This window comes from Podarcis raffonei, chromosome 14, assembly GCF_027172205.1.
Source record: "Podarcis raffonei isolate rPodRaf1 chromosome 14, rPodRaf1.pri, whole genome shotgun sequence".
NCBI lineage: Eukaryota > Metazoa > Chordata > Lepidosauria > Squamata > Lacertidae > Podarcis > Podarcis raffonei.
The window spans coordinates 40,118,278-40,142,585 of record NC_070615.1 but is presented as its reverse complement, the minus strand read 5'-3'; the positions used below and the strand labels follow the sequence as shown (position 1 = coordinate 40,142,585).

Sequence of the window (24,308 nt, the reverse complement as noted above, 5' to 3'; positions counted from 1 at the left end):
TGCTTTGCCCTCTTCAGTCCTCTTTGTGTTCTGGGAGCAGGAAGGGGAGACTCCCTGGCTTCTTCAGCAGCCTGCCTCATCTCTGTCTCTTGGCCCCTCCTTCTCACCAGCCTCCCCTTCTGTCACTGATTCTGGACCGCTCTCTGCCACAGCCTCTTCCTGCTCACTAAACCCTGTTACCTCTCCAGCTTCTGAAGCCTCTTCCTCCTGGTTGGCTCCCTCTTCTCCCTCTGGTCACTCATCACCATCCTATCACCAGTCTCCTGGTACTGAGCTTTCTTCCCCCGGGGGTTTTCTTGGGGTTCCTCAGCTGGTGCCTCCCACCCCTCCTCTGCATCCAGCCACCCCATGACATGACTTTATTCACCTTTCACTCTTGACTGAAGGCCACCTTCTCTTCATAAGGCAAACCTTATGAAGGGCATGCCAATAGTGGGCAGGGCCATAGGCAAAAGTGACTGGAACAATGAGTATAGATTTTACCTTTGTACAGTAGGCTACTTTCTGTACACAGCCACAGACGGCTCTCCACCCAAACAACAGAGTCATTCTCAGAGTTCAAGGTCACCTTTATTTGCACAAAGTTTGTTAGGCAATGCTGGCTATTTATTGAGCTTTCCTTCTGATTTGTGTGTGGCAAGCAATCATTGATTGATTGATTATTCAATTTATATACCACCTTTTAACCAAAGATCCCAGTACAACATTAAAAACATAATTTACATAACATAAAAAACAATAAAACAATGGGGGGGGTCATTATATCCAACCACCCACTTTTAAAAGGCCATAGATTGTTTAATTGCTGAAGTCCTGGGTAAAATGGGAATGTTTTCACCTGACACCTAAAGACATGTGATGATGTCATCCTCGGCACACCACCAGGGATGAGGGCACCCAGAGAAGGGCCTTGCATGACAACCACATGGCCTGGGTCTGTTTGTATGAGGAGAGGAGGTCCTTAAGGTAATGAGGTCCTGAGACGTGCAAGGCTTTATAGGTCAGCACCAGTGCTTTGAATTGGGCCCAGAAACGAATTGGTAGCCAGTGCAGTTGGGCCAGTCATCTTGCACCCATGAGCAACCTGGCCATTAAATTTTGCACCAGCTAAAGTTTCCAAACCATCTTCAGAGGCAGCCCCATGTATAACACATTGCAGTAGTCTTACCAGAGGCCACACCAGTTAGGTAATCCCTGCACAGATAAGGGTGTAGCTGGGCCACCAGCCAAAGCTGACAGAAGGTACTCCCCACCACTGAGGCCACTTGGGCCTGAAGCTACAGCAATGGATCCAGGAGCACCCCCAAGTTACGTACCTGCTCCTTTAGAGGGTGTGTAAACCCCCAGGAGCAAGCAGTCTCCATCTGGTCTAAGGAACCACCTACTAACAGTGCCTCTGTCTTATCTGGATTGAGCTTCAGTTTATTGGCTCTCATCCAGTCCATTACAAAGGCCAGACCCCAGTTCAGCACATCCACCGCCTCACCTGCAGATGTGAAGGAGAAATAGAGCTTTGTGTTATTATCATCACTTGTCGTAAGAAGTCTGGTTGTGGGAGAGAAGTGAGTTTGTTACACAAGAGTGCCGAATCAACTTTAACTGCTGCTGATTAGTGATTGTAGACATATGTACTATTCCTATGTTTTGTAATGCCCATTGCACGCACAAATAAAATCTTTGCACAATCTGAATTTGCTGGAATGTGGCTGAATCCCAACCAAAAATAGTGGCAGGCTGGAAGAGCCTAGAGTCAAAGAGAACGGGAAAGAGATATGCCCCCCACCAAATATAAAGTTGGAGCTGACTTAAATGGAAGCATTCTTGGGATGTAGCTGCTATTCAGGATTCTGGTGCAGGATTAGGAGTTGTGCTACTTGCAGTAGATGTCCATTTGCTTCCACAGTGCTCTTCTTGAAAATTTGTAAATAAAGCGAATATTTCAAAACCTCCTGAGGTCTCTTTCATCCACTTAAATCTCATGTTGCTGTCTCAGACTTGTCACTGCGTGGAAGAGTGGGTGGCACATAACAAGGGATATTTAAAGTCCATGGATATCTCTGCATAGTAATGGTACAGCACACTTTCCCTTCTTTCATTGTTTATCATCCCCACAGCCTCTAATCTGGATGCTCAAAGTCCAGCCCAGAGTTTGGTCATCTCAATATCAACAAGCCTTGAATAACGTCCACAGCGTTCAAGAAAACTTGGTAGTTGCGCAACCTCCCCCATTGTGTCAAACTCGCCCCCATTCTTTGTTTCTTAACTCGTTCCGTCTGATTTTCCCCGTGACTGTCTTCGGCAGCTCCTTGACAAACTCCATCTAGCAATACAAGAACAACAACAAGAAAGGAAGCATGGCAAATCAACCCATAGAGTGACTTCCTATACAACAGCTACGGCTGTTTAGCATAGTGTGAAATGCAGGTGGGGTGTCTGTTCAGAATAATGACAGTCTATGTGGGCTGGCCTTTACAGGCAGTAGGGTGAAGGGAGTTGTAGTTCAGCAACAACTGGAGGGCCAAAGCATCCCTGCACCTGGTCTAGGTAAAATGCGCCGCTTCGGATTGCAGGTGGGGGCTGTTATTTCTGAGCAATCTGTCTGCAGAGGCATGGGGTCTGAGATCAGTGCATCTATCAGTCAATGAGTGTTGCAAACAGGCCTGAATTCAGTTAGCCTCCGACATTTATGGACTTGTTCATGAATGCTGAATATGGGTCATTTCTCTGAGTTTTTCAAGGAGGGTGTGGAATTCAGCATCCAGATTAGGGGAATGGGTATCTGTTATTAGTGGCAGTGAATGTCCCAACTAGAGATGTTCTTATTACGATGTATTTAATAACACAGCATTCTTTATCAAGTCATGTACATTTAAGGCACATTTATACCACTTTAATATTAAGGGCTCCCCTCCCTAAAGATTATTGGGAGCTGTAGTTTGTTAAGGGTTCTGGGAGATGTTAGGACATCCCTATTTCTCTCACAGAGATAAATTCCCAGAGTTCCTGGGAAAAGGGATTGACTGTTAAACCACTCTGGGCATTGCAGCTCAGAATCCTTAACAAACTACACTTCCATATATATTTGGAAGTGTATATATATATATTGGAAGGGGGAAGCCAAGATTGTTAGTGGCATAAAAGTGTTTTAAATGTTTGGTGATGCGATGACCTCAGACACAGACATTTTGCTGTTGGGAAAGTAAGTTTGAAAGTATGAAAGGAGGAGCCTTTCAAATCCCAGTAATTAAGAACTGGTTAACAAGATTGGGGAACATAGTAATCATGAGGAAAATTAGAAGTCAAATCAAAGACTAATGATAATTACTAGTTGATTAGATTCCAAAGTAACTGGTGTGCCTTCATTTCTTGAAAGATCAGAGGCATCATTATGGTATAGAAAATATGACTAGTGACCTTTCATATCTCTTTTTGTGTGTGTAGGGGGAGTATGTTATTCCTGAGCTTACAACACCATTCTCTCCAGCACCACTGTCTCTAAACATCTCTATATTCCCTGGTAATACTTGCCTTCCTTGGATATTTGTATGGAGCAGTAACTTTCTTGACGTGCTCCTGCAACTGGAGTGTTAATTTTGCCTTGTCTTGGAGTGTGTAGGCTGGGGACAGGACCACAAATGCTTTCACCACCTAAAAGACAGAGTTGGCATATAAGCAAAGACAATCTCTCTCTCTCTCTCTCTCTCTCTCTCTCTCTCTCTCTCTCTCTCACTCACACACACACACACACACGGGGCTGTGCCCCTGATCACTCTAGTCACCAACACCCCTGCCACACACCCTGCACGAACCCCTCTAAAGCCTCCCCTCCACACATATTCTGTTTTTTTTTATTATTAAATATTTATTAGCATTTTCAAGAATTAAACAAGAACAACAAAAAAAAATAAACAAAGCAAAAAAAAGATACAACAATACATAACAAAATTAAACAACAAAAAAGAAAAAAATAGAAAAGAAACACATAAAATTACCAATACTTATTGTTCTTAACCTTATTTCTCAGACCTCCTCACACCTCCCCTTCTTGTATTCCAATTTAAATTATCAGTTCAGCAAGTCCTTAACTTATTTCTTTACCTTAATTTATACATTTATTCTAACATACCATTATTTTACTTTGCTTCTTTTTTCCATTTCCTCCATTTATTTTTTACAATCTTATTTTCAATTAATTTAAAAAAGAAGAAACCAATTTTACCTTATTAAAAACACACATCAATACTTATATCTCATTAATTATTCTTAAACCTTTTTCCTAAAGTCGACCAAAATTTCCCTTCCACGATTTTCCCAATTTCCTTACCACTACCCTCCACACATATTCTGTATGTCCTGCATGTGGGTATCCCACAGATGGCACTGGGAAAACAGGATGTGGAATTAGGTGGACTATTGGCCTGTTCCAGACAGGGCTCTTACACATAATAATAATAATAATAATAATAATAATAATAATAATAATAATAATAATAATGTGAAGGACCCCTGAAAGTTAAGTCCAGTCGCGAACTACTCTGGGGTTGCGGTGCTCATCTCGCTTTACTGGCTGAGGGAGATGACGTTTGTCCACAGACAGTTTTACCGGGTCATGTGGCCAGCATGGCTAAGCTGCTTCTGGCGAAACCAGAGCAGCACACAGAAACTCTGCTTACCTTCGGGCTGGAGCAGTACCTATTTATCTACTTGCACTTTGTTGTGCTTTCAAACTGCTAGGTTGGCAGGAGCTGGAACCAAGCAACGGGAGCTCACCCCGTTGTGGGGATTTGAAACGCCAACCTTCCGATCGGTAAGCCCTAGGCTCAGTGGTTTAGACCACAGTGCCACCCGTGTCCCTAATAATAATAATACAGTCACAACAACAACAACAACAACAACAACAACAACAACAACAACAACAACATTATGTCACCCATCTGACTGGGTTGCCCCAGCCACTCTGGGCAGCTCCCAACAAAATATAAAAAAACACAACAAGACATCAACCACTAAAAACTTCGCTGTCCAGGGCTGCCTTCAGATGTCTTCTAAAAGTCATATAGTTACTTATCTCCTTAGCATCGGGTGGGAGGGCATTCAACAGGGTGAGTGCCACTACTGAGAAGACCCTGTGCCTGGTTCCCTGTAGCTTCACTACCTGCAGTGAGGGAAGCACCAGAAGGCCCTCAGAGCTGGACCTCAGTGTCCGGGCTGAACAATGGGGGTGGAGATGCTCCTTCAAGTCTACAGGGTCAAGGCAGATTGGGGCTTTAAAGGTCAGCACCAGCGCTTTGGATTGTGCTTGGAAACATACTTGTTTTATAAACAAAACATTTATTGATCAACCCTGTGAGGTACGTTAGACTGAGCAGCAGTGACAGGCCCAAGGGCACCCAGTGAGCTTCATGGCTGTGTGGCAGGTTTGAACCCTGGTCTCCCACGATTTAGTCTGAGCACTACACAACTCTAACCATTGCAGCAGACTAGCTCTCTTAGCCCCAGGCAGCAGGACCAAGAGCCTGGGATTATGGGAGTTGCAGTCCAGTGAAACCTGGAGAGCCACAGGTTCCCCAGCCCTGCTGGACAGATGCTGTTTCTGCAATAGTTACCTCTCCTCTGAGTGGGTCTGGACTGCTGACAGCTGCGGCTTCTGCTACCGCTGGATGTTCCAAAAGGGCACTTTCTATTTCAAATGGTCCAATGCGATACCTAAGAAATTGACACAACAACAACAAAGCAACAATGAACACTGGGGAAATTGTAGGGGGAAATGTCTCTTAACCTGAATAATGTCTATTTTGCAGATGAGAAGGATGAGTATATTAGTTGCATTTGTTGGAACTTGGGGTGAAAACACAGACATATTACGTATAAAGAAGCTTACAGCTAACAGTTGAAGAAGAAGAAGAGTTTGGATTTGATACCCCGCTTTATCACTACCCGAAGGAGTCTCAAAGCGGCTAACATTCTCCTTTCCCTTCCTCCCCCACAACAAACACTCTGTGAGGTGAGTGGGGCTGAGAGACTTCAGAGAAGTGTGACTGGCCCAAGGTCACCCAGCAGCTGCAGGTGGAGGAGCGGAGACGCGAACCCGATTCACCAGATTATGAGTCTACCACTCTTAACCACTACGCCACACTGGCTCTCATACGTTGCAGAAAACAATAAATCACAGACAGGGAACCTCTGCTCTGGGAGCTGAATCACAACTGCTACTACTCTAGATAATCATAACATCTCCTTTAACTCTCCTCTGAGGGGCTCAAGGCATCATTCACCCCTCCGCATGTTAGCTTCACAACAACCCTGTGAAGTAGATCAGCCTGCAAGTCTGTGATTGGTTGAAGGTCTCCCGGATCTTCGTCCAACATCCGGCTGCTACAGAGCACTGGCTGATTAGAATCATGTTCGTGCCAATGCAAGATGGTTTGGGGATCCTGAAGCATCTGGGTTCAAAGAGCTACAGAATTAGGAAAGGAAGAGAACAAACCAACCCTGAAGAATTGATGACATCGTCAGCTCTCCCGATAAACCAAAAGTATCCATCTTTATCCATCAGTCCTCTGTCCCCAGTAAGGTAAAAATCCCCTCGTACTGTTGCAGCTGTTTTCTCTGGGTTATCCTAATGGAAACAGTTCAGAAAGGGGCAATTAACCACAGGGACATTTTGCCCCAGGACTCCAGAGTTATAGGAGCATCAGAAGTTGCTTCACTCGGAGTCAGAACATTGGTCCATTTCGTTCAGCATTGTCTCTACACTGACTGAGAACTCTGGTTTGTTAAGGGTGCTGACAGAAGGTTAGGAGGTCCCTATTCCCCTCACAGAACTACAGTTCCCAGAGTTCAATGAGAAGATGAATGGTGGTTAAGCCAAACACAATGCCTTTTTATGTGTTTCATCAATATGTTCGTTTTCATGCACAGTGTCCCCTAATATATGCATTTATGTAATATTGGTTGGTTGGCAAACTGCATAGCATATCTCCAGCCAGGCCTGTGGGCAACTAACATTTAGGGCTATTTTTCCAGCTGGAACTCACTGGAACTCAGTTCCGGCACCTCTCAGGTGGGCATCATTGCCATTCTAAGAAAACAAGGTTCATGGTGAGTTCCGGTACCTCTTTGTCTAGAAAAAATAGCATTACTAGTATCCTATATCCTTTTTAATGTGCTTGTAGGAGGGGCTTCGAGGGAGAGGTGTTATTGTTTTGCTTTGTTCTTGTTTTGCTTTGTTCTTTGTTCTTCAGAGGGGTGCAAATTTTGAAGGACAGATCTGTTCACACACAGAGATAGACGTATATATATTGGAAAGGGCAGATTTGACAAATTCAGCTTCAAATGAAAACTGAATCTAATTTCTCTCCTACTGCTAATTGCTGTTGAGGATCTTTTGATGCCAATAGGCCTATGCATTTGTTAAAATTTCCTCAAGGTGAGCCAGTCACTTTAATGTTTCTTTTGTATTGCCTTTATTCTGTATTAGACGGACATATACAAAGCATGCCGTCCACTGTTTGATATTTTATTTGGATGGATGGTATATGAATATTATTTTATATGTAAATAAAGACACAAATCTGCAACTCCTTCCAAATTTCGCTTGGGAACTTCCCCCCCGAATCTGGGGCGGTGGTGATGAAAATGCAGAATAAACCTGAGTTGAACCAGGGGGAACAAAGCTCTGTGGATTCACCCAGCCTTTCTAATTATGGTGTCCCTTCATATGCCATACGAAAATCAATGGAGTTCTCCAGAAGGCTTCTTACTACATAGCGAGAGAAGAAACCAAGGGGTCTTTGGGGCTTCACTCTGATGCCTATTTCTCCTTCTTTCCCAGGTGGCAGAACATTTGCTTCTTCATCTATGATCTAGAAAAAGAGAAAAGTAAAGCTAAAGGACCCCCGGATGGTTTAGATCAATCAAAGGCAACTATGGGGTTGCAGCACTCATCTAGCTTTCAAGCCAAAGGATCTGGTCTTTGTCCACTGACAGCTTTCCGGGTCATGTGGCCAGCAGGACTAAACCACTTCTGGTGCAACGGAACAACGTGACGGAAGCCAGAATGCATGGAAATGCCATATACCTTTCCGCCACAGTGGTACCTATTTATCTGCTTGCACTGGTGTGCTTTTGAACTGTTAGGTTGTCAGAAGCTGGGACAGAGCAATGGGAGCTTACTCTGTCGTGGGAATTCGAACCGCCGACCTTCTGATCGGCAAGCCCAAGAGGCTCAGTGATTTAGACCACAGCACCAAGTATCCTCCATTTTGGTGTGTCACAGCAGCTGTACTCTGTGGTTTCAGCTGGTGCCCACTGGGATTGTTGTTGTTTAGTCGTTTAGTCATGTCCGACTCTTCGTGACCCCATGGACCAGAGCACGCCAGGCACTTCTGTCCTCCACTGCCTCCCGCAGTTTGGTCAAATTCATGCTGGTAGCTTCGTGAACACTATCCAACCATCTCATCCTCTGTCGTCCCCTTCTCCTTGTGCCCTCCATCTTTCCCAACATCAGGTTCTTTTCCAGGGAGTCTTCTCTTCTCATGAGGTGGCCAAAGTATTGGAGTCTCAGCTTCAGGATCTGCCCATTGGGATTAGTGTGGCAGAAAGCAAGGAGGCCAGCAGTAGGTAGAACCAAATGACTGGCAAAGTGAACTAATTCTAGTTTTGTCTCCACATTCTTCCCTGTTGAGTTTTACAAGGGCAACACTGAGACTAATGAGGAAGGGGGAAGCTGGCAGCTGGGGCTACTCTGAGACTGGTTGTAAGTAGGCAGATAGGCAGCTGCGGGGGGACGGTGTTGGCTGAAGGCAGACCGGCGTTGGTAGTGCAGTGCCCCATTTTCCCTAATGGACCAGCCTTCGCTGGCTGTCATTTAAAAATGGATAGGAGCTGGAAAAATAGGAACCACTCACCTCGACTTGATATGGTGCACATGCCTTTCCCATTGAACCGGGTTTAATTTTCATCCCTTTTTTAACCGCACAAATCACACCCTGTTTAAAAGAAGATTGTTATATTGTTTCGAAAGGGACTATATGGCATTTCCCCAAGAGCATTTGATATCTTTGCATCTTGATCTTCTGCATGTTTACACTGAAGTGATTTGCAAGGATTTCAAATGGCATATTCCCAAGTTTCTGTAGCTTTATAACGTTTGACTAGGGCCAGGTCTACACTAACCTATTAGATATATTGTTCTAAAACGTCACAGGGCATACTGCTAAAATAAAAATGTTCCTTACCTTGTTTCCTTCATAAAAAGCAGTTTCCCTATTGCCCGGTTCCTGGTTGCTCTGCAGAGCCCTATGGTGTCTCATTTTAATAACGCATTATTAACGTCACAAGCAAAACGTAGTATGTCCAAATACGTTATGATAACTGTTCCTTAACCCTTCCTTAACGTTATAAATCATGAGTGTAGATCTGCCCTAGGTTTCAATAAATAGCAGGGGATGTCACTGCCTTTGTTTGAGCTACCCTGTTTTCCCAAAAATAAGACAGTGTCTTATATTAATTTTTGCTCTCAAAGATGTGCTAGGTCTTATTTTCAGGGGATGTCTTATTTTTCCATGAAGAAGAATACGGTACACATTTATTGTCTAATTGTGAGTCAGCCAGACTCCGTCAGGGCAGAGCGAGCAGCAGGCGGCAGATTGTCCTGGTGGCGGTGCAGGCTCTCTGATTTAAAGAGACCTCACACTGCCTGAACAGCTCTGGCTGTGCTGTGGCCAATCAGTGAGCTGTGTGGCGGCGCCCGCTACTACGGTCCAGAGGAGTGAGACGCCTTACGGTAGCTTTGGGGGCCTTATATTCCAGGGAGGCCTTATGTTCAGGGGGGGTCTTATTATCGGGGAGGTTTTATTTTTTGGGGGGGGGTGAAGCCTGATATTACAGCGAGAGGCAAAACTGGGAGTAGGTCTTATTTTCGGGGGATGTCTTACTTTCGGGGAAACGGGGTAGGTGCAGAAGTTGGGCCTGAACCCAAAAGACCTCACTACTCTTTTTAGCCCATTTCTCGGGAAGCAAACTGATGATGCTTAAAGACAATCAGCTTGGCCCAGAACATGAGCTGAAGGTGCAGGAGTGGGGGAAGCTGACAGATACTCATAATACCCACAATCCTCCTTTTAGGCAAGGAAGAAGCATTTTATGTGAGTTCAATGACAACTGTTTATTTACCTAATGAAAACACTAAATTTGGGTGCAAAGCAGGGGGCCAGTGAAGGTCATGACCTGGGGAGAGGGGGGTGGCTGGGGAGGGATGTGGCATGAGGAGAATCCTGAGGGCCAGGTAGCGAGGCTTGGCGTCCACCTTGGCCCATGTGTTTGAGGTCCCCTATCTCCATCTTAAAAGATCATTGAAAGCATAAGAATAAACAGGAGCACCTACTGTTTCCGTCTGTCCATAGAGATCATAGATGTGCAGTCCTGTCATGCTCTTCCACTGCTCCATCACTTCAGGATTCAGAGGTTCCCCTCCACTTAAGCAGTACTGCAGACTCATGAACTTATAACTGAATGTGGGTGAACAAAATAAGAGACCCCCAAGGACATTTTATGCAGCATCTTAGAAACGCACAGTTCAAGGAGGGGGTCATCAACAAGGCCTGGCAGGTGGTTGAGAGTTACACTCCATGGGGAAAGAACACGATCTCTGTTCAGTCATTTGGTGGCTGTGGGTACGGAATAGGTGAAGGGGGTATCTCTAGAGCACACCTGGCTCACCCCACCCCAATAGACCTCAACATATGTATTGTCCAGGAGTGTGGCTGGTGCAAGCATTGGCATCTAGCGGGCAGGCATAGATAGGCACATTCTAGAGAGCCCCTTCTGAGTACCCAGAACATGTTGTACAGAAGTTATTGGGCACCTAGGAAAAGCACATTTCCCAAGCTTCCCAGTGTGCCAGATACTGCTTTGATGGTATTTAAGACTATGGTGAAATGTGGTCTCAACACACCTTCAGGCCACTGGAAAAAAGGATCACCGCATCAGTATCTAAATATAGTTGTGAGTCTCCATCCTGAGCCATGAGTAGGTGTACAGATGTACTCTTCATTTGGAATGCTGTTTTGCTCCTCATGACATCAGTAGGAACACAACTGAGACCTTATCCAATTCGTGTAAGCCTTCCAAACCGCATCACTCAACCTTTGCACTTCCCGTTTGTCATTCACTTGACTTAGGAAAGGCAGTTGTGACCATGGTAGTGCCAGGCTGTGAGATTTTCCTCCCTCTTCCTCCCTCTCTCTGGCACTCTGAATGCTGTTATGGCAGGGGCACAAGTGTCTGGGAGGTCTAAACTGAAGCTATTGGGTGCCTTGGGAAAAACATATTTCCCAGGCTCCCTAGTGCCCAAGGCACCACCAAGGGGAAAGAGCAAGAACCACACCCCTTCCTGCTGCTACCACTCCAGATACCAGAAGTAGAAGTTCTTCTCTTCCTCTCAAATTGCAATTGTAATTCTTGGAATGTAGCATTTGTCTGGTATTGGAAACAAGTAGGGCAAGATGCTAAGGTTTGTATTTCAAACTAGAGCTTCAATAACATCACTGACATCACTGAGTCTGGACGCATGCAGCAAATCCATTCTGAAACAATCGTATTCACGGTACCTGGTGAGATCGCTCTGTGCCAACATGCGGAACAAGGTTGGAGGACCCAGGATGGTGGTGATGGGAAACCGGGACAGAGTCTAGCACATAAAAAAGGCAAAGGTTGTGCAAGAACAACACAATCTGATCCAACCCAATGTCTTGATCAACTGAGTTTTATATTAACTGTCTTGGTTCATCTCACAAATTGGCTGATGCACAGTAGTGCTAAACTAGGGGGGGGTGCGGAACTTTTTTCAGGCTGAGGGTCACTCTCTCTTCTTGGTGACCTTTTGAGGGCCACATGCCCATGGTGGCTGGGGCCTGAGGGGAAAGTGGGCGCAGCAACCAATGTTAATTTTACCCTTGAACAGAGGGCTTAGTTCTACACACTCTCTATTCTCCAAATGAAAAGCATTATCAGAGTTCAAGGACACAGTCTATCCGGACCAAAACACCGCAGGAGAGTACAATGCAAGTCTAGCGAGGGTTGTAGTTTGGGGAGAACCCCAAAGGCCAGACTGAGAGGGCTGCATGTGGCAGAAAACAAGCTTGCGCCATCTTCCATTGACAGTCCTTCAGATATTTGAAGAAGGCTCTCATGTCTCGGTTCTCGTATTGTTTCAGAAAGTGTGAATTAGGTAGCTTTATCGTGAAATGCAAACTGAATTTATTTTGAATTTATCTCTAATCCCTCAGGACAAACATTCTCCTCCATCCCTAAGTAAAACAAGAGCAATTGTGGTCTGATTAACCTTAAGTGGGCATAAATCCCAACCTATTCCACAGGCTCAGAGGCAATAGCAATTAGTCAAAAATAATGTTAAAAAACAATCAGTCTCATTACTGTTCCTCCACTTCTAATGTAATCCCAGCCACGGACAAGCTGCCATTATAGAGAAAAATCAGGTAGAATGTTTGAAGAGACAGGAGCAAGAATCTTACATTCAGGATAATTGTGGATTCTATTTGCTGCAGGCTGTGTATGAAGACGCAGGAACCCAAAGCCCATGGTTCAAAAACAGACCCCAGAGAAGCCACCACCCATCCTGTATCTGCAGTGGACCACATAATGTCAGCAGGGGTCAAATCCAGCCAGTATCTGATATAAAAGAGGAAAGAAAATGGCAACAGGCAATTCAAGCATGCAACAAGGGCCTTGAAGATTATGCTCAGCGGTTGGCATTTTACTCTTTGGTATTATTATTATTATTTTAAATTTATTTATTAAATACATTTGTACCCTTCAGACTTTGCAACCCTGATCTACTAGGGTCTCTGCCCCAATTTTGGAAACCCTAAGGAGCCCCCCCCTTAGATTAATGCTGATCAGGGACCGCCCAGTAATTGTGCCTGGTGTTTCGCTGCATTCACATTTAGGTGTGCAGTCTGAAACATCAATTGCATGAATGCGTCTCTGCCTTCAGTGCTCCACAAGGCTTTTCTACATTCCCAAATGCCTATCTTACTTTGCTGCACTTTAACTTACCAAGTTGCCATGCTTCACCATAAGCTGGACTTCACTTTGCCTTGCTTGACCCTCCTCTGTCTTCCTGAAAACTGGACTTTGCCCTCCCTTGCCTTGCCTGTCTCTGTGATGCTGGACCCTGAACTTGTGCCAAGAGAAATTGAGGGAAGATTGACTGGGGGTGAGCGGGAGAGAAATTCTTCATGAGTTTCTCAGGGGTGGGTCTCAGTGTTAGTGTTGGCAGCAGCAACAACTGTGTTGGCAGCCTGGCCGCCATTTTGTATCCCTCATAATGCATTTCTGGGGAATTGTGGAGTGGGGGCTGATGGGAAATGGAAACTGCCTCACAAAATGGTGGAGAATATATGGAGAAAATGTTGCAAAGTAGCCTTCTTTGGTGAGGAGAAATAGAAAACTTCAAGACCTTTTCTCAGTACATTTTTGCTTCAGCTCTATTTGATACCTTTTGTGGGTGATGGGCCGAAAGCCAAGACTCCCTTGGGAATGCTCAGCCATCTTTGGAGCTCCCGTCGTTCCACTGGTGAAGTAAATAACCATTGGATCATGGATCTTTGTTCTCACGCAAGCATGGCTGTCAGGAGCCTCTCTGTGTAGCACAGAAAGCCACAATAGTTAAAGTAACTCCAATCTCAAATGCAAGAGGCCACTTTCTACCCACAATCACATACCCAAATTTAGCCTCTATCTACGCAAGAAGCCTTTACATTGCTCAGGGACGCATTCCAACCAGGCACAAGCACCCAAGGAGGCTGCAAAGCAGGGCCTGGGAGGGGGGTGGTCTGAGGAGAGAAAGCCATGTTGTTGTTTTCAGGGGGTACTCAAGGGTATTGGGATGCGGGTGGCGCTCTGGGTTAAACCACAGAGCCTAGGACCTGCCGATCAGAAGGTCGGCGGTTCGAATCCCCACGACGGGGTGAGCTCCCGTTGCTCGGTCCCAGCTCCTGCCAACCTAGCAGTTCGAAAGCATGACAAAGTGCAAGTAGATAAATAGGTACCGCTCTGGCGGGAAGGTAAACGGCGTTTCCATGCGCTGCTCTGGTTCACCAGAAGCTGTTTAGTCATGCTGGCCACATGACCTGGAACCTGTATGCCGGCTCCCTCGGCCAATAAAGCGAGATGAGCACCACAACCCCAGAGTCGGCCACAACTGGACCTAATGATCAGGGGTCCCTTTACCTTTACTCAAGGGTATGCAGTACTGGCACCTCTTTTTTGTTGTTAAAAAGTGTGGCACTTACTGTAACAACTTCATGGTGAATACCAGCACCTTTTTTTTTCTACGGGAAAAAAGCACTGAGAGAATGTATGCCTGGAAAATGGCTATGGCCTGAGGAAAGTCTCAAGGGCTAACCAGAGAGGCTTGGAGGGCTGCATTTGGTCCCCTGGCCCCGAAGGTTCTCCACCCCTGTGTTGTTGGATGAAGCACAATGAGGGATACTCACTTGCAGAGTTCTTTGAAATTCAGCCACCCATCCCTCGGGCCTTCAGATACCACCAGCTTGGTTTGCAGGAAGTTGCAGCTGCCTGCAATGGAATCCACTGCAGGGGCCACAGCGTCTGTGGTGATGATACACTTGGCCTTCGATGCCTGAAGTCTGTGCTGAATGTCTTTTGCTGTTAACTGGGATATTCCAGGCATAAGGATGATTCCTACAAGAAGAGCAATGTTCTTTTTAAGGACATGTGGATCTGTGTTGTAGGAGTTTTGGAGACTCAAACGATTCTGGGCCAAATGGAGAGGCCTGGTGGCAGGGGCGTAGGAAGGGGGGCCGCCCCATGTGCCATCATGGAGGGGGTGACAAATTATCAAGGAACAGCTACTGCCCTACTAGGGCGGTCCATAAAAAACTTTTCTTAAAAAATGCCTTCTCCAAAAGTCCTACCTTACTACACTAGGGATTATATAGCTACAGATGAAATTTCATGCATGCCAGTTAATATCTTGACCCTCCTCCACAAAAATAGCTGTCTACTTGGCTGTTTTCCTATGTTGTGAAGGCTGAAATTTCAACAAAGTACATGCCTTTGCTAGACTTTTTCCAGGCACCTGCTAAAAGCATTCTTCTTTAGGCAAGCATACCTAGATGCTTAGGAAGTTGAAGCAATTTTAATCTTAATATTTTAGCTTTTGTATGTTTTAAAGTAGGATTGTTGATTTTTCTTGATTTTACTGCTGTGGTGTTCATTTGTTTTTTAAAAAAGATATTTATTAAGATTTTACAAAAACATAAGTTTACAAAATAATAAAAGGTCATATAGAAAAAGAAAAAAGAAAAAAAGTACAAAAAGAGTACATACAAAAATACATTAAAAAAGAAAAAAGAAGAATAAAAATACGAAATACAAAAAAACAAACAAATAAATAAAAAAATAAGAACAAATCCTTTTTTGATAGCTTTAAAACTCATTAGCTTGTTTCCTTGACCTCCTCACACCTCCCCTTTTGTATTCCCATTTAAATAATCAAAACAGCAAATCCTTACCCTCTTTCATTTATCTTAACCCTATATCTTAACATATTATAACTCTATATTTTCATCAATTTATCAATTCATTTTTGCATATTCTTATTAACTTTGTTGCTAATGCCACTTATTTTCAATCCAACATCATTTTAACATTCATTAATTTTACAGTGTTTCTGCAGATAGTCTTTAAATTTCTTCCAGTCTTCTTCCACCAACTCTTCTCCCAGGTCTCGGATTCTGCCAGTCATTTCCGCCAATTCCATATGGTCCATCACCTTCATCTGCCACTCTTCCAGGGTGGGTAAATCTTGTGTCTTCCAATACTTTGCAATCAGTATTCTTGCTGCTGTTGTTGCGTACATAAAGAAAGTTCTGTCCTTCCTTGGCACCATTTGGCCGACTATGCCCAGGAGAAAGGCCTCTGGTTTCTTCAGGAAGGTATATTTAAATACCTTTTTCATTTCATTATAGATCATCTCCCAGAAAGCCTTAATCTTTGGGCACGTCCACCAAAGGTGAAAGAATGTACCTTCATTTTCTTTACATTTCCAACATTTATTATCAGGCAAATGATATATTTTTGCAAGCTTGACTGGTGTCATGTACCACCTATATATCATTTTCATAATATTCTCTCTTAAGGCATTACATGCCGTAAATTTCATACCTGTGGTCCACAACTGTTCCCAGTCAGCAAACATAATGTTATGACCAATATCTTGTGCCCATTTAATCATTGCAGATTTAACCGTTTCATCCTGCGTATTCCATTTTAACAGCAAGTTATACATTCTTGAAAGTATCTTAGTTTTGGGATCTAACAGTTCTGTTTCCAATTTTGATTTTTCCACCTGGAAGCCAATTTTTTTGTCCGAATTATAGGCCTCTCTTATTTGATAATAATGAAGCCAGTCTCGCACTTTATCTTTTAATTTCTCAAAGCTCTGCGATTTCAATTTCTCTCCTTCTTGTTCCAATATTTCCCAATATTTCGGCCATTTGGCCTCCATATTGAGCTTTTTCTGAGCCTTCGCTTCCATTGGTGACAACCACCTTGGGGTTTTATTTTCCAGTAAATCTTTGTATCTTATCCAGACATTAAACAATGCTTTCCTGACAATATGGTTTTTAAATGCTTTTTATGTGCTTTAACCTTGTCGTACCACAAATTTGCATGCCATCCAAAAACGTTGTTAAAACCTTCTAAGTCCAAAATGTCTGTGTTCTCAAGAAGCAGCCAGTCTTTCAACCAGCAGAATGCTGCTGATTCATAGTAAAGTTTAAGGTCTGGCAGGGCAAATCCGCCTCTTTCCTTTGCGTCAGTTAATATTTTAAATTTTATTCTAGGCTTCTTGCCCTGCCAGACAAATCTAGAAATGTCTCTCTGCCACTTCTTGAAACAGCCCATCTTGTCCAGAATTTGCAATGATTGAAACAGAAATAACATTTTTGGCAATACATTCATCTTTATAGCTGCAATTCGACCCAACAAGGAAAGCTTCAAATTTGACCATATTTCCAAATCTTTTTTCACTTCTATCCAACATTTCTCATAGTTATCTTTAAATAGATTTAAATTCTTAGCAGTCATATTAACCCCCAAATATTTTACTTTCTTAACTAATGTTAAACCAGTCTCCTTCTGAAACCTCTCTTTCTCAATTGGTGTAAGATTTTTCTCAAGCACTTTAGTTTTTGACTTGTTCAGCTTAAATCCTGCCACATGACCAAATTCTTGAATCAATTCTAATACTCTTTTCGTACTAGATTCTGGCTCCTGTAGCGTCAACACTAGGTCATCTGCAAAAGCTTTCAATTTATATTGTTTGGCTCCGACCTGAATACGTTTAATTAGACGGTCCCTTCTAATCATATTCAGCAAAACCTCCAGAACCGAAATAAAAAGCAATGGGGAAATTGGGCAGCCTTGTCGTGTCCCTTTCTCTATCTTAAATTCCTCTGTCATCACATTATTAACTATTAACTTAGCCTTTTGTTCTGAATAAATTGCACTTATACCATTTTCAAACCCTTGGCCCACCCCCATTCCCTGAAGATTTTTCTTCATAAAATTCCAAGAAATATTATCAAAAGCTTTTTCCGCATCTATAAAGATTAAAACTGCTTTGGTATTGATGTTCACTTGCAGCTTCTCCAAAATGTTAATTATATTCCTCGTATTGTCAGACAGATGTCTACCTGGGAGAAAGCCGACTTGATCTTTATGTATCTCTTCAACTAATACCTTTTTTAATCTATTAGCCAAAATATCAGCAAAAATTTTGTAATCCACATTAAGCAGGGATATGGGGCGGTAGTTCTTAAGTTGTGTCTTTTCAGACTCAGTTTTCGGTATAAGTGTAATGTAAGCTTCCTTCCACAACTCTGGCGCCTTTTTCCCCTCCAAAATTTCATTACAGACCTCCTTTAATGGCTGAATTAACCAGTCTTTTAAAGATCTATAGTATTTGGAGGTTAGACCATCTGGCCCTGGAGATTTACCCAACTGCATGTTCTGAATGGCACCTTCAACCTCCTGTTCTGTAATTTTATGATTCAACATTATCTTATTTTCTTGAGAGATTTTTTGTAATCCATTTGTTCTTAAAAATTGGTCTAAATCAGTCTCTTTCTGTGGCCCTTGTGTATATAGTTGTTTAAAATATCTCTGGAAGCACTTTCTAATCTCCAATGCTGTGGTGTTTGTTTTGTTTTGTTTTTTGGTAAACCACTTTGCAGGTTTTTAAAAATAAATTTTATTAAATGAATAAACAATAAATATAAATAAAATAACGCAGAAACCACATTCCTTTGTAAGAAAATATGAAATAACATAAAACCATTTTTGCAGGCAAAAAAAAAAAAATCAGTGGGGGGGTGTGTGACAAGAAATGTTCCACACCGGATACCACCTGACCTTCCTACGCCTCTGCCTGGTGGGTCTAATCTGGCCCATGGCATGGAGTCTCCTGACCACCATTTTATGGCAGGTGTGGGGGAACCACTGGCCCACCAGATGTTACTAAACTACAACTCCAATCATGCCTGGCCATTGACCCTTCTTGCTAGGGCGGATGGAAGTTGTAGTTTAGTAACATCTGGAGGGCCAGAAATTGCCTGCACTTGCTTTATTGTTCCAATTTGTAGGTCGCCACCAAGAGCCACCAAGAGCCCTCCCCCAACATGATGCCTTCCTGATGTCTTGCACTACAACTCTCATCATCCTTGACCATTGGAAGTTTTGCCTGGGAATAATGGAAGTTGTAGTTCAATACAGTTCCAAGAAAGGCTGTATTTCAAGGTTGGGGAACTTGTGGCCTCCTGGTTCTGTGGCTGCAAGACTCCAGGTCCCATCTTGTTCCCTGAACATTGGCCATGCTGGCTGAGGCTGATGGGATTTGGAGTCTAACCACACCAGAAGAGTCACAGGTTCACCATCCCTGCTGTATTACGTTCGGCTATTTTTATTGACCTGTCCTTATGCAAGCCACGGTCACCAACCACCATTCCGGGATTCGGGGCAGGATAACCAACACTCTGTCTCCTTTGCATAGCCCACATTGGTTGGAGAGTATATTGGCCACTTTCCTGGACAGGACTCCCAACTCCTCAAAGCTCCACCTTACTTCACCCCCTCTTCCATTTATCCACCATAGTGCTGGGTTAGAAGGTCTTTTTCCTTCCTGCAAAATAAATGCAGATGTGTTAGAAGAAAAGGAAAAGTTTGTTTTGTTTATAGACCTGATTTAGCAGGGGCGGGGGTCCTTTTTTCAGCCTGAGGGCTGACCGTGTTTATTTGAAATGTGTGTTTCTGGGCACTGCGATCTCTTGTGTTTTTAGGTACCGTGCTCTCGTGTGTTTTAGGGGGCTGTGTCCTCATGCACGAGCAAAGCCCCCCAAAATGGGATGTCCTGATTTAAGCGGGACAGTTGAGGGGTATGTGATGACTACGTCAATTCCAGATCAGGCTTGGAGGGTGTGTGGATGAAACTTATTACTGGGCTCCTCATGGCAGCCTGTTATAATAATAATAATAATAATAATAATAATAATAATAATAATATAATTTATTATTTATACCCCACCCATCTGACTGGGTCTCCCCAGCCACTCTGGGCGGCTTCCAACCAAATATCAAAAACATTACAGCGTCAGACATTAAAAACTTCCCTAAACAGGGCTGCCTTCAGGTGTCTTTTAAAAGTAAAATAGTAGTTTATTGCCTTGACATCTGCTGGTAGGGCATTCCACAGGGCAGGCGCCACTACCAAGAAGGCCCTCTGCCTAGTTCCCTGTAACCTCACTTCTTGCAGCGAGGGAACCTCCAGAAGGCCCTTGGACCTCAGTGTCCGGGCTGGATGATGGGGTTGGAGATGCTCCTTCAGGTATACAAGACTGAGGCTGTTTAGGGCTTTAAAGGTCAGCACCAACACTTTGAATTGTGCTCAGAAATGTACTGGGAGCCACTAAAGATCTTTCAGGACTGGTGTTATATGGTCTCGGTGGCCACTCCCAGTCACCAGTCTAGCTGCCGCCTTCATCCTTATTTGCTTACATAAAGCTTATGTGGAGGTTAGATTGTATCTGGTCTTTACTCAACGTCTACTGCAATCTGGTGGCGGTGGGTTTGTACACCAAAGAGCATTATACCTGATTTGTCTGTGGGGTGTTTATACATCTGCCTATTAATCATTTGCTCACTCCACACTTTTTAATGCATTCCTCCGTAATTTTCTTAACCGTAAAAGGTTCAATTCTTTTTTAAAGTGGATTTGTTGTGCTGGGATGATAGAGCATTTTAATCCACTTTAGTTGTGCAAACCTAAATTTTGTTGTATGTGCTTGAAACGCTACCACAGATTTCTCATGGTTTGGAGGTGCTCATTATTTAGAAGTACGTTGGCATCAAAGCATCATATGTGTGTGTATATATTTTTCTAGAAACACACACACACACACGTTAACTGCTTTTCAGAAAAGGACACAATCCGATATTAATTTAGAAGGAGCTACTTCATCTGTAGAAGGAAAGTAAATTCTACCTTCTCGATCTGTGACCATTTATCCAATACGTCACTTGCAAAGTTAAAATACTCAGGTAGCTGCTGCTCTCCTTGGCTTTGAGCTTCATACTGAGCAAAAATGGGAGAGCCAAGGAACCTGTTGTGCCTGTGGATCCATCGGTGATGCAGTCGAAGTATCCAGAATGATCTGAGAATCTGTGATTTCAGTAAAGTTTTCATGGCGGAAGAATTAAACCTTGCAATGACGTTAGCGCTAAAAAAATTAAAATACTCCTTTGGGTCACCAATCTACAAGAAAAAAAAGCATGGCGCAGAAGAATAAATACAATTCCAAATAATGGCAGCCATTGTCATCTTTACAACAGCCTTTTAAGGAAGATTAGCACAATTGTTCTCCTGTTGCAGACCATGCATTGATGGAAGGAAAGATACAGTACTTGCCTAAGGCAGGGGTGTGAGTCAGGGAGATCTGGATTTACTGAGCTGCTCCAGATGACCTGTTTATGAAGTAGTCATCCTGATTTGTTTGGACAAAGCTCACAGAGAGGTGATACTATGCCCAGCCATTAGCATTTGTTCTGATGTGTTGGAGAGGTTATATGACAATGAGCACACATCCTGATTTGTTTAGACATCTTCCCATTAAACAATTTGTTCATCCCACAATTGTTGTTGTTATTTCCTCCCACTCTTTTTTATTGAATTGACAATGTAAGTGAGTTGATAACAGAACTATTCACACATACACATATATTTACAGAAGTTTGTGTGTGTATTTGTATATTAAAGGGTAAAGGTAAAGGGACCCCTGACCATTAGGTCCAGTCGCGGACGACTCTGGGGTTGCGGCGCTCATCTCACTTTATTGTCCGAGGGAGCCGGCATACAGCTTCCCAGGTCATGTGGCCAGCATGACTAAGCCCCTTCTGGCGAACCAGAGCAGAGCACAGAAACACTGTTTACTTTCCCGCCGGAGCGGTACCTATTTATCTACTTGCACTTTGTCGTGCTTTTGAACTGCTAGGTTGGCAGAAGCAGGGACCGAGCAATGGGAGCTCACATCGTCATGGGGATTCGAACCACGACCTTCTGATTGGCAAGCCCTAGGCTCAGTGGTTTAGACTACAGCGCCACCTGCGTCCCGTGTATATCATATTACAACAATGCAAATACTACACACACACACACACACACACACACACACACACTTGCTTATGTTTTTATGACATTGAATAAGCTTCATGGCTGAGTAGGGATTTAGCCCTGGCCTCCCAGATCCTAGTCTGGCAGTTGAACCACTACACCACACTGCCAGTTCACACTGTTGTTCAGCCCGATGTTGCTGAACAACAACTCCCATTATCCCCAACCATTGCCCAAGTTAGCTAGGGTTATAGGGGGTTGTAGTCTAAGAACGTTTGGAGGACTTTACCACCCATGCCATAAATGAAGAGAAAGAAAGAGAAATGCTCATCCAACATCTACTGGATAAAATGCAGTTTTTCAGTGCCATTTTTGCTGTTCAAATGTAGTTGGGGATTTAGGCCCATCTGGACAGAACACTAACCTGAGAGTTCTGGTAGGTCAGGAACTGGAGCAAAAGGTTTTAAGGAGAAAGGGCTTCTTCACGGGGCTCTGTCGCTTTTCAGGGCACCTCTGTCTTCAAAGCAGTTGTGGCAGCTATTGCTTGGAGAACATCATACGCACTGAGGGTCCTGAATTGCCTTGGCATGCACTTCCACAGCAAAGAGGTGTGTGGCCAAGTATTGGATGCCAGTGTCCTCTAATAATTGACATAATCCGTAAAATATGATGGTACTTTGACCCTTCTCAGGCAACAGCTTGAGGAGGGAATGAAAGCAACAGGGTAAACATTTACATCTGCATACAGATTTCTTAACATTCTCTCCCCCACCCGCTTCATTCCTAGAGTGACCCAAAAGATCGTCCTATCTCTCTGTGTTCAAGGACTACATTTCTGTGGGTTTTGAAGAAATCTCTGAGTTCTGTGTTCAGAACAACAACATAGTGAGTCAGACCACTGGTCCATCAGCTTGGATAGCTCAGTTGGTTAGAGTGTGGTGCTGACAATGCCAAGGTTGCAGGTTTGATCCCTGTATGGAACAGCTGCATATTCTTGCATTGCAGGGGGTGGGATCAGATGATCTTCAGGGTCCCTTCTAAGGCTACAATTCTAATTGGGTATCATCTGCACTAACTGGCTGTGAAGTACATTGAGCACTCAGCTGCAAACTATTATTATACGGTGGTACCTTGGTTTGCATACGTCTTGGTTTGCATATGTTTTGGATTACAAACACGTCAAACCCAGAAGTGTGTGTCCCGGTTTGCAACCTTTTTTTGGATTACAACCCCCTTTTGGGGGGCGGGGATTACAAACAAAAAGAATTTGGGGGCCTTGGGTTACAACCTGTTTTGGTTTACAAACGGACCTCCGGAACGGATTACAGTGGTACCTCGGGTTATAGACGCTTTAGGTTACAGGCGCTTCAGGTTACAGACTCCACTAACCCAGAAACAGTACGTTAGATTAAGAACTTTGCTGCAGGATGAGAACAGAAATCCTGCTCTGGCGGCGCGGCGGCAGCGGGAGGCCCCATTAGCTAAAGTGGTACCTTGGGTTAAGAACAGTTTCAGGTTAAGAACGGACCTCCAGAACGAATTAAGTTCTTAACCCGAGGTACCATTGTATAGTTGTAAACCAAGGTACCACTGTACTACGTACAAACTATCATTTTCATTTCTGGATGGCTAGATGTTTTCACTGCAAACCTAAATGCCTGCTCTGAATTTTCAGCCATTTGAAATTTAGGAACATCCAAAGCATGAGTATTTGTGGTCTGATCAGCTTAACATTTGAAGTGAGTCTGAAAATCCTCCTGAAACCACAGCAGAGAATGATTAGTTATTCTGCCTTCCATTAACAAGGATACAATGAGTACAGAGATATTGGGAAAAGGTAAAATGGATGATGATGATGATGATGATGATTTGCCTGCTCTTTGTTACTAGAAAATAGGGAAATTAAGTGGGGGGGAGGGCTTTTACATTAAGGGATTCAGAGGCCCCCAAGGTTGTTATCGGTCAGAGAAGAATGAGCTAAGGCAGGATCCAGTGAAAGCAGGGCAGATCTTTATTATTCTACTGCAACAGAATCCACCCCCCCCAGAAGGTGAGGACCCAGAACAAAAGTGTGCAAAACCTTTTAAAGACTTTAGAAACTGCCCAGCTCCTTAGCCAAGGATACCCCAAAAGCATCATACATGGTCACAGAAAGAGGTGGTCCACAACATAAATTTGAGAGTGTAGTTTGTCTCACGTCTGTGAAGATATCTGATAATGTTTGCTGATTGCCCTATCTTGACCAGTCTGGGTCATCCTTTTGAAAAGGTAAATTAGGGCTGCCATAGATCTGGACATTACTGGAACTTCAAAGGTGGAATTGACGTCCGGGAGGAATTTCCGAGAGGTGGCGGCATAGGCAAGTCAATAGAGAAATCTTTTGGGGGGGCGTTTGGGGTTTGTCTTAAAAAGCACAACAAATTTCGGAGTGTCCTACTTTTTACCTTTTGAAATATGGCAACCCTAGGTAAATACCTTAGTTCCTGATTCCAGTTCACAAATTTGTACCTACTGATACACAGAAGGTGCTCTGTTGACAGTCTTCTCTGCTTTTTTAAATTAGTATTTTATTAGAAGAATTTCGCTTATAAAA

At 43.6% G+C, this 24,308-nt stretch overlaps 1 protein-coding gene across 2 annotated transcripts; it reads right to left on the bottom strand.

Annotated features, from left to right (window-relative positions):
* Positions 1-554: 554 nt before the first annotated feature.
* Positions 555-22,424, bottom strand: LOC128402164 (acyl-coenzyme A synthetase ACSM4, mitochondrial-like). 2 transcript variants are annotated; one of them, XM_053366122.1, is made up of 14 exons: positions 22,140-22,424; positions 20,591-20,860; positions 19,021-19,231; positions 14,523-14,730; positions 13,523-13,666; positions 12,537-12,693; positions 11,613-11,692; positions 10,388-10,511; positions 8,910-8,990; positions 7,764-7,865; positions 6,492-6,619; positions 5,607-5,706; positions 3,529-3,648; positions 555-2,320 (listed from the first exon to the last, which is right to left on the bottom strand). In XM_053366122.1, the coding sequence occupies exons 2-14, from the start codon at positions 20,789-20,791 to the stop codon at positions 2,234-2,236; spliced, it is 1,743 nt and encodes a 580-aa protein (XP_053222097.1). In that variant the 5' UTR covers positions 20,792-20,860; positions 22,140-22,424; the 3' UTR covers positions 555-2,233. The 2 variants fall into 2 exon arrangements, with proteins under 2 accessions (XP_053222097.1, XP_053222098.1); XM_053366123.1 differs by lacking the exons at positions 19,021-19,231; positions 22,140-22,424 and having other exon boundaries at positions 20,591-20,699.
* Positions 22,425-24,308: the final 1,884 nt, after the last annotated feature.

Excerpts from the sequence above, each read along its gene's own strand:
- LOC128402164 (XM_053366122.1), bottom strand. The coding sequence starts at position 20,791 with ATGAAAACTTTACTGAAATCACAGATTCTCAGATCATTCTGGATACTT. Across the intron at positions 13,667-14,522 it reads AATTTCAAAGAACTCTGCAA|AGAGGCTCCTGACAGCCATG; the intron begins GTGAGTATCCCT and ends TGTGCTACACAG. Across the intron at positions 2,321-3,528 it reads CATACAAATATCCAAGGAAG|ATGGAGTTTGTCAAGGAGCT; the intron begins GCAAGTATTACC and ends TTGTATTGCTAG.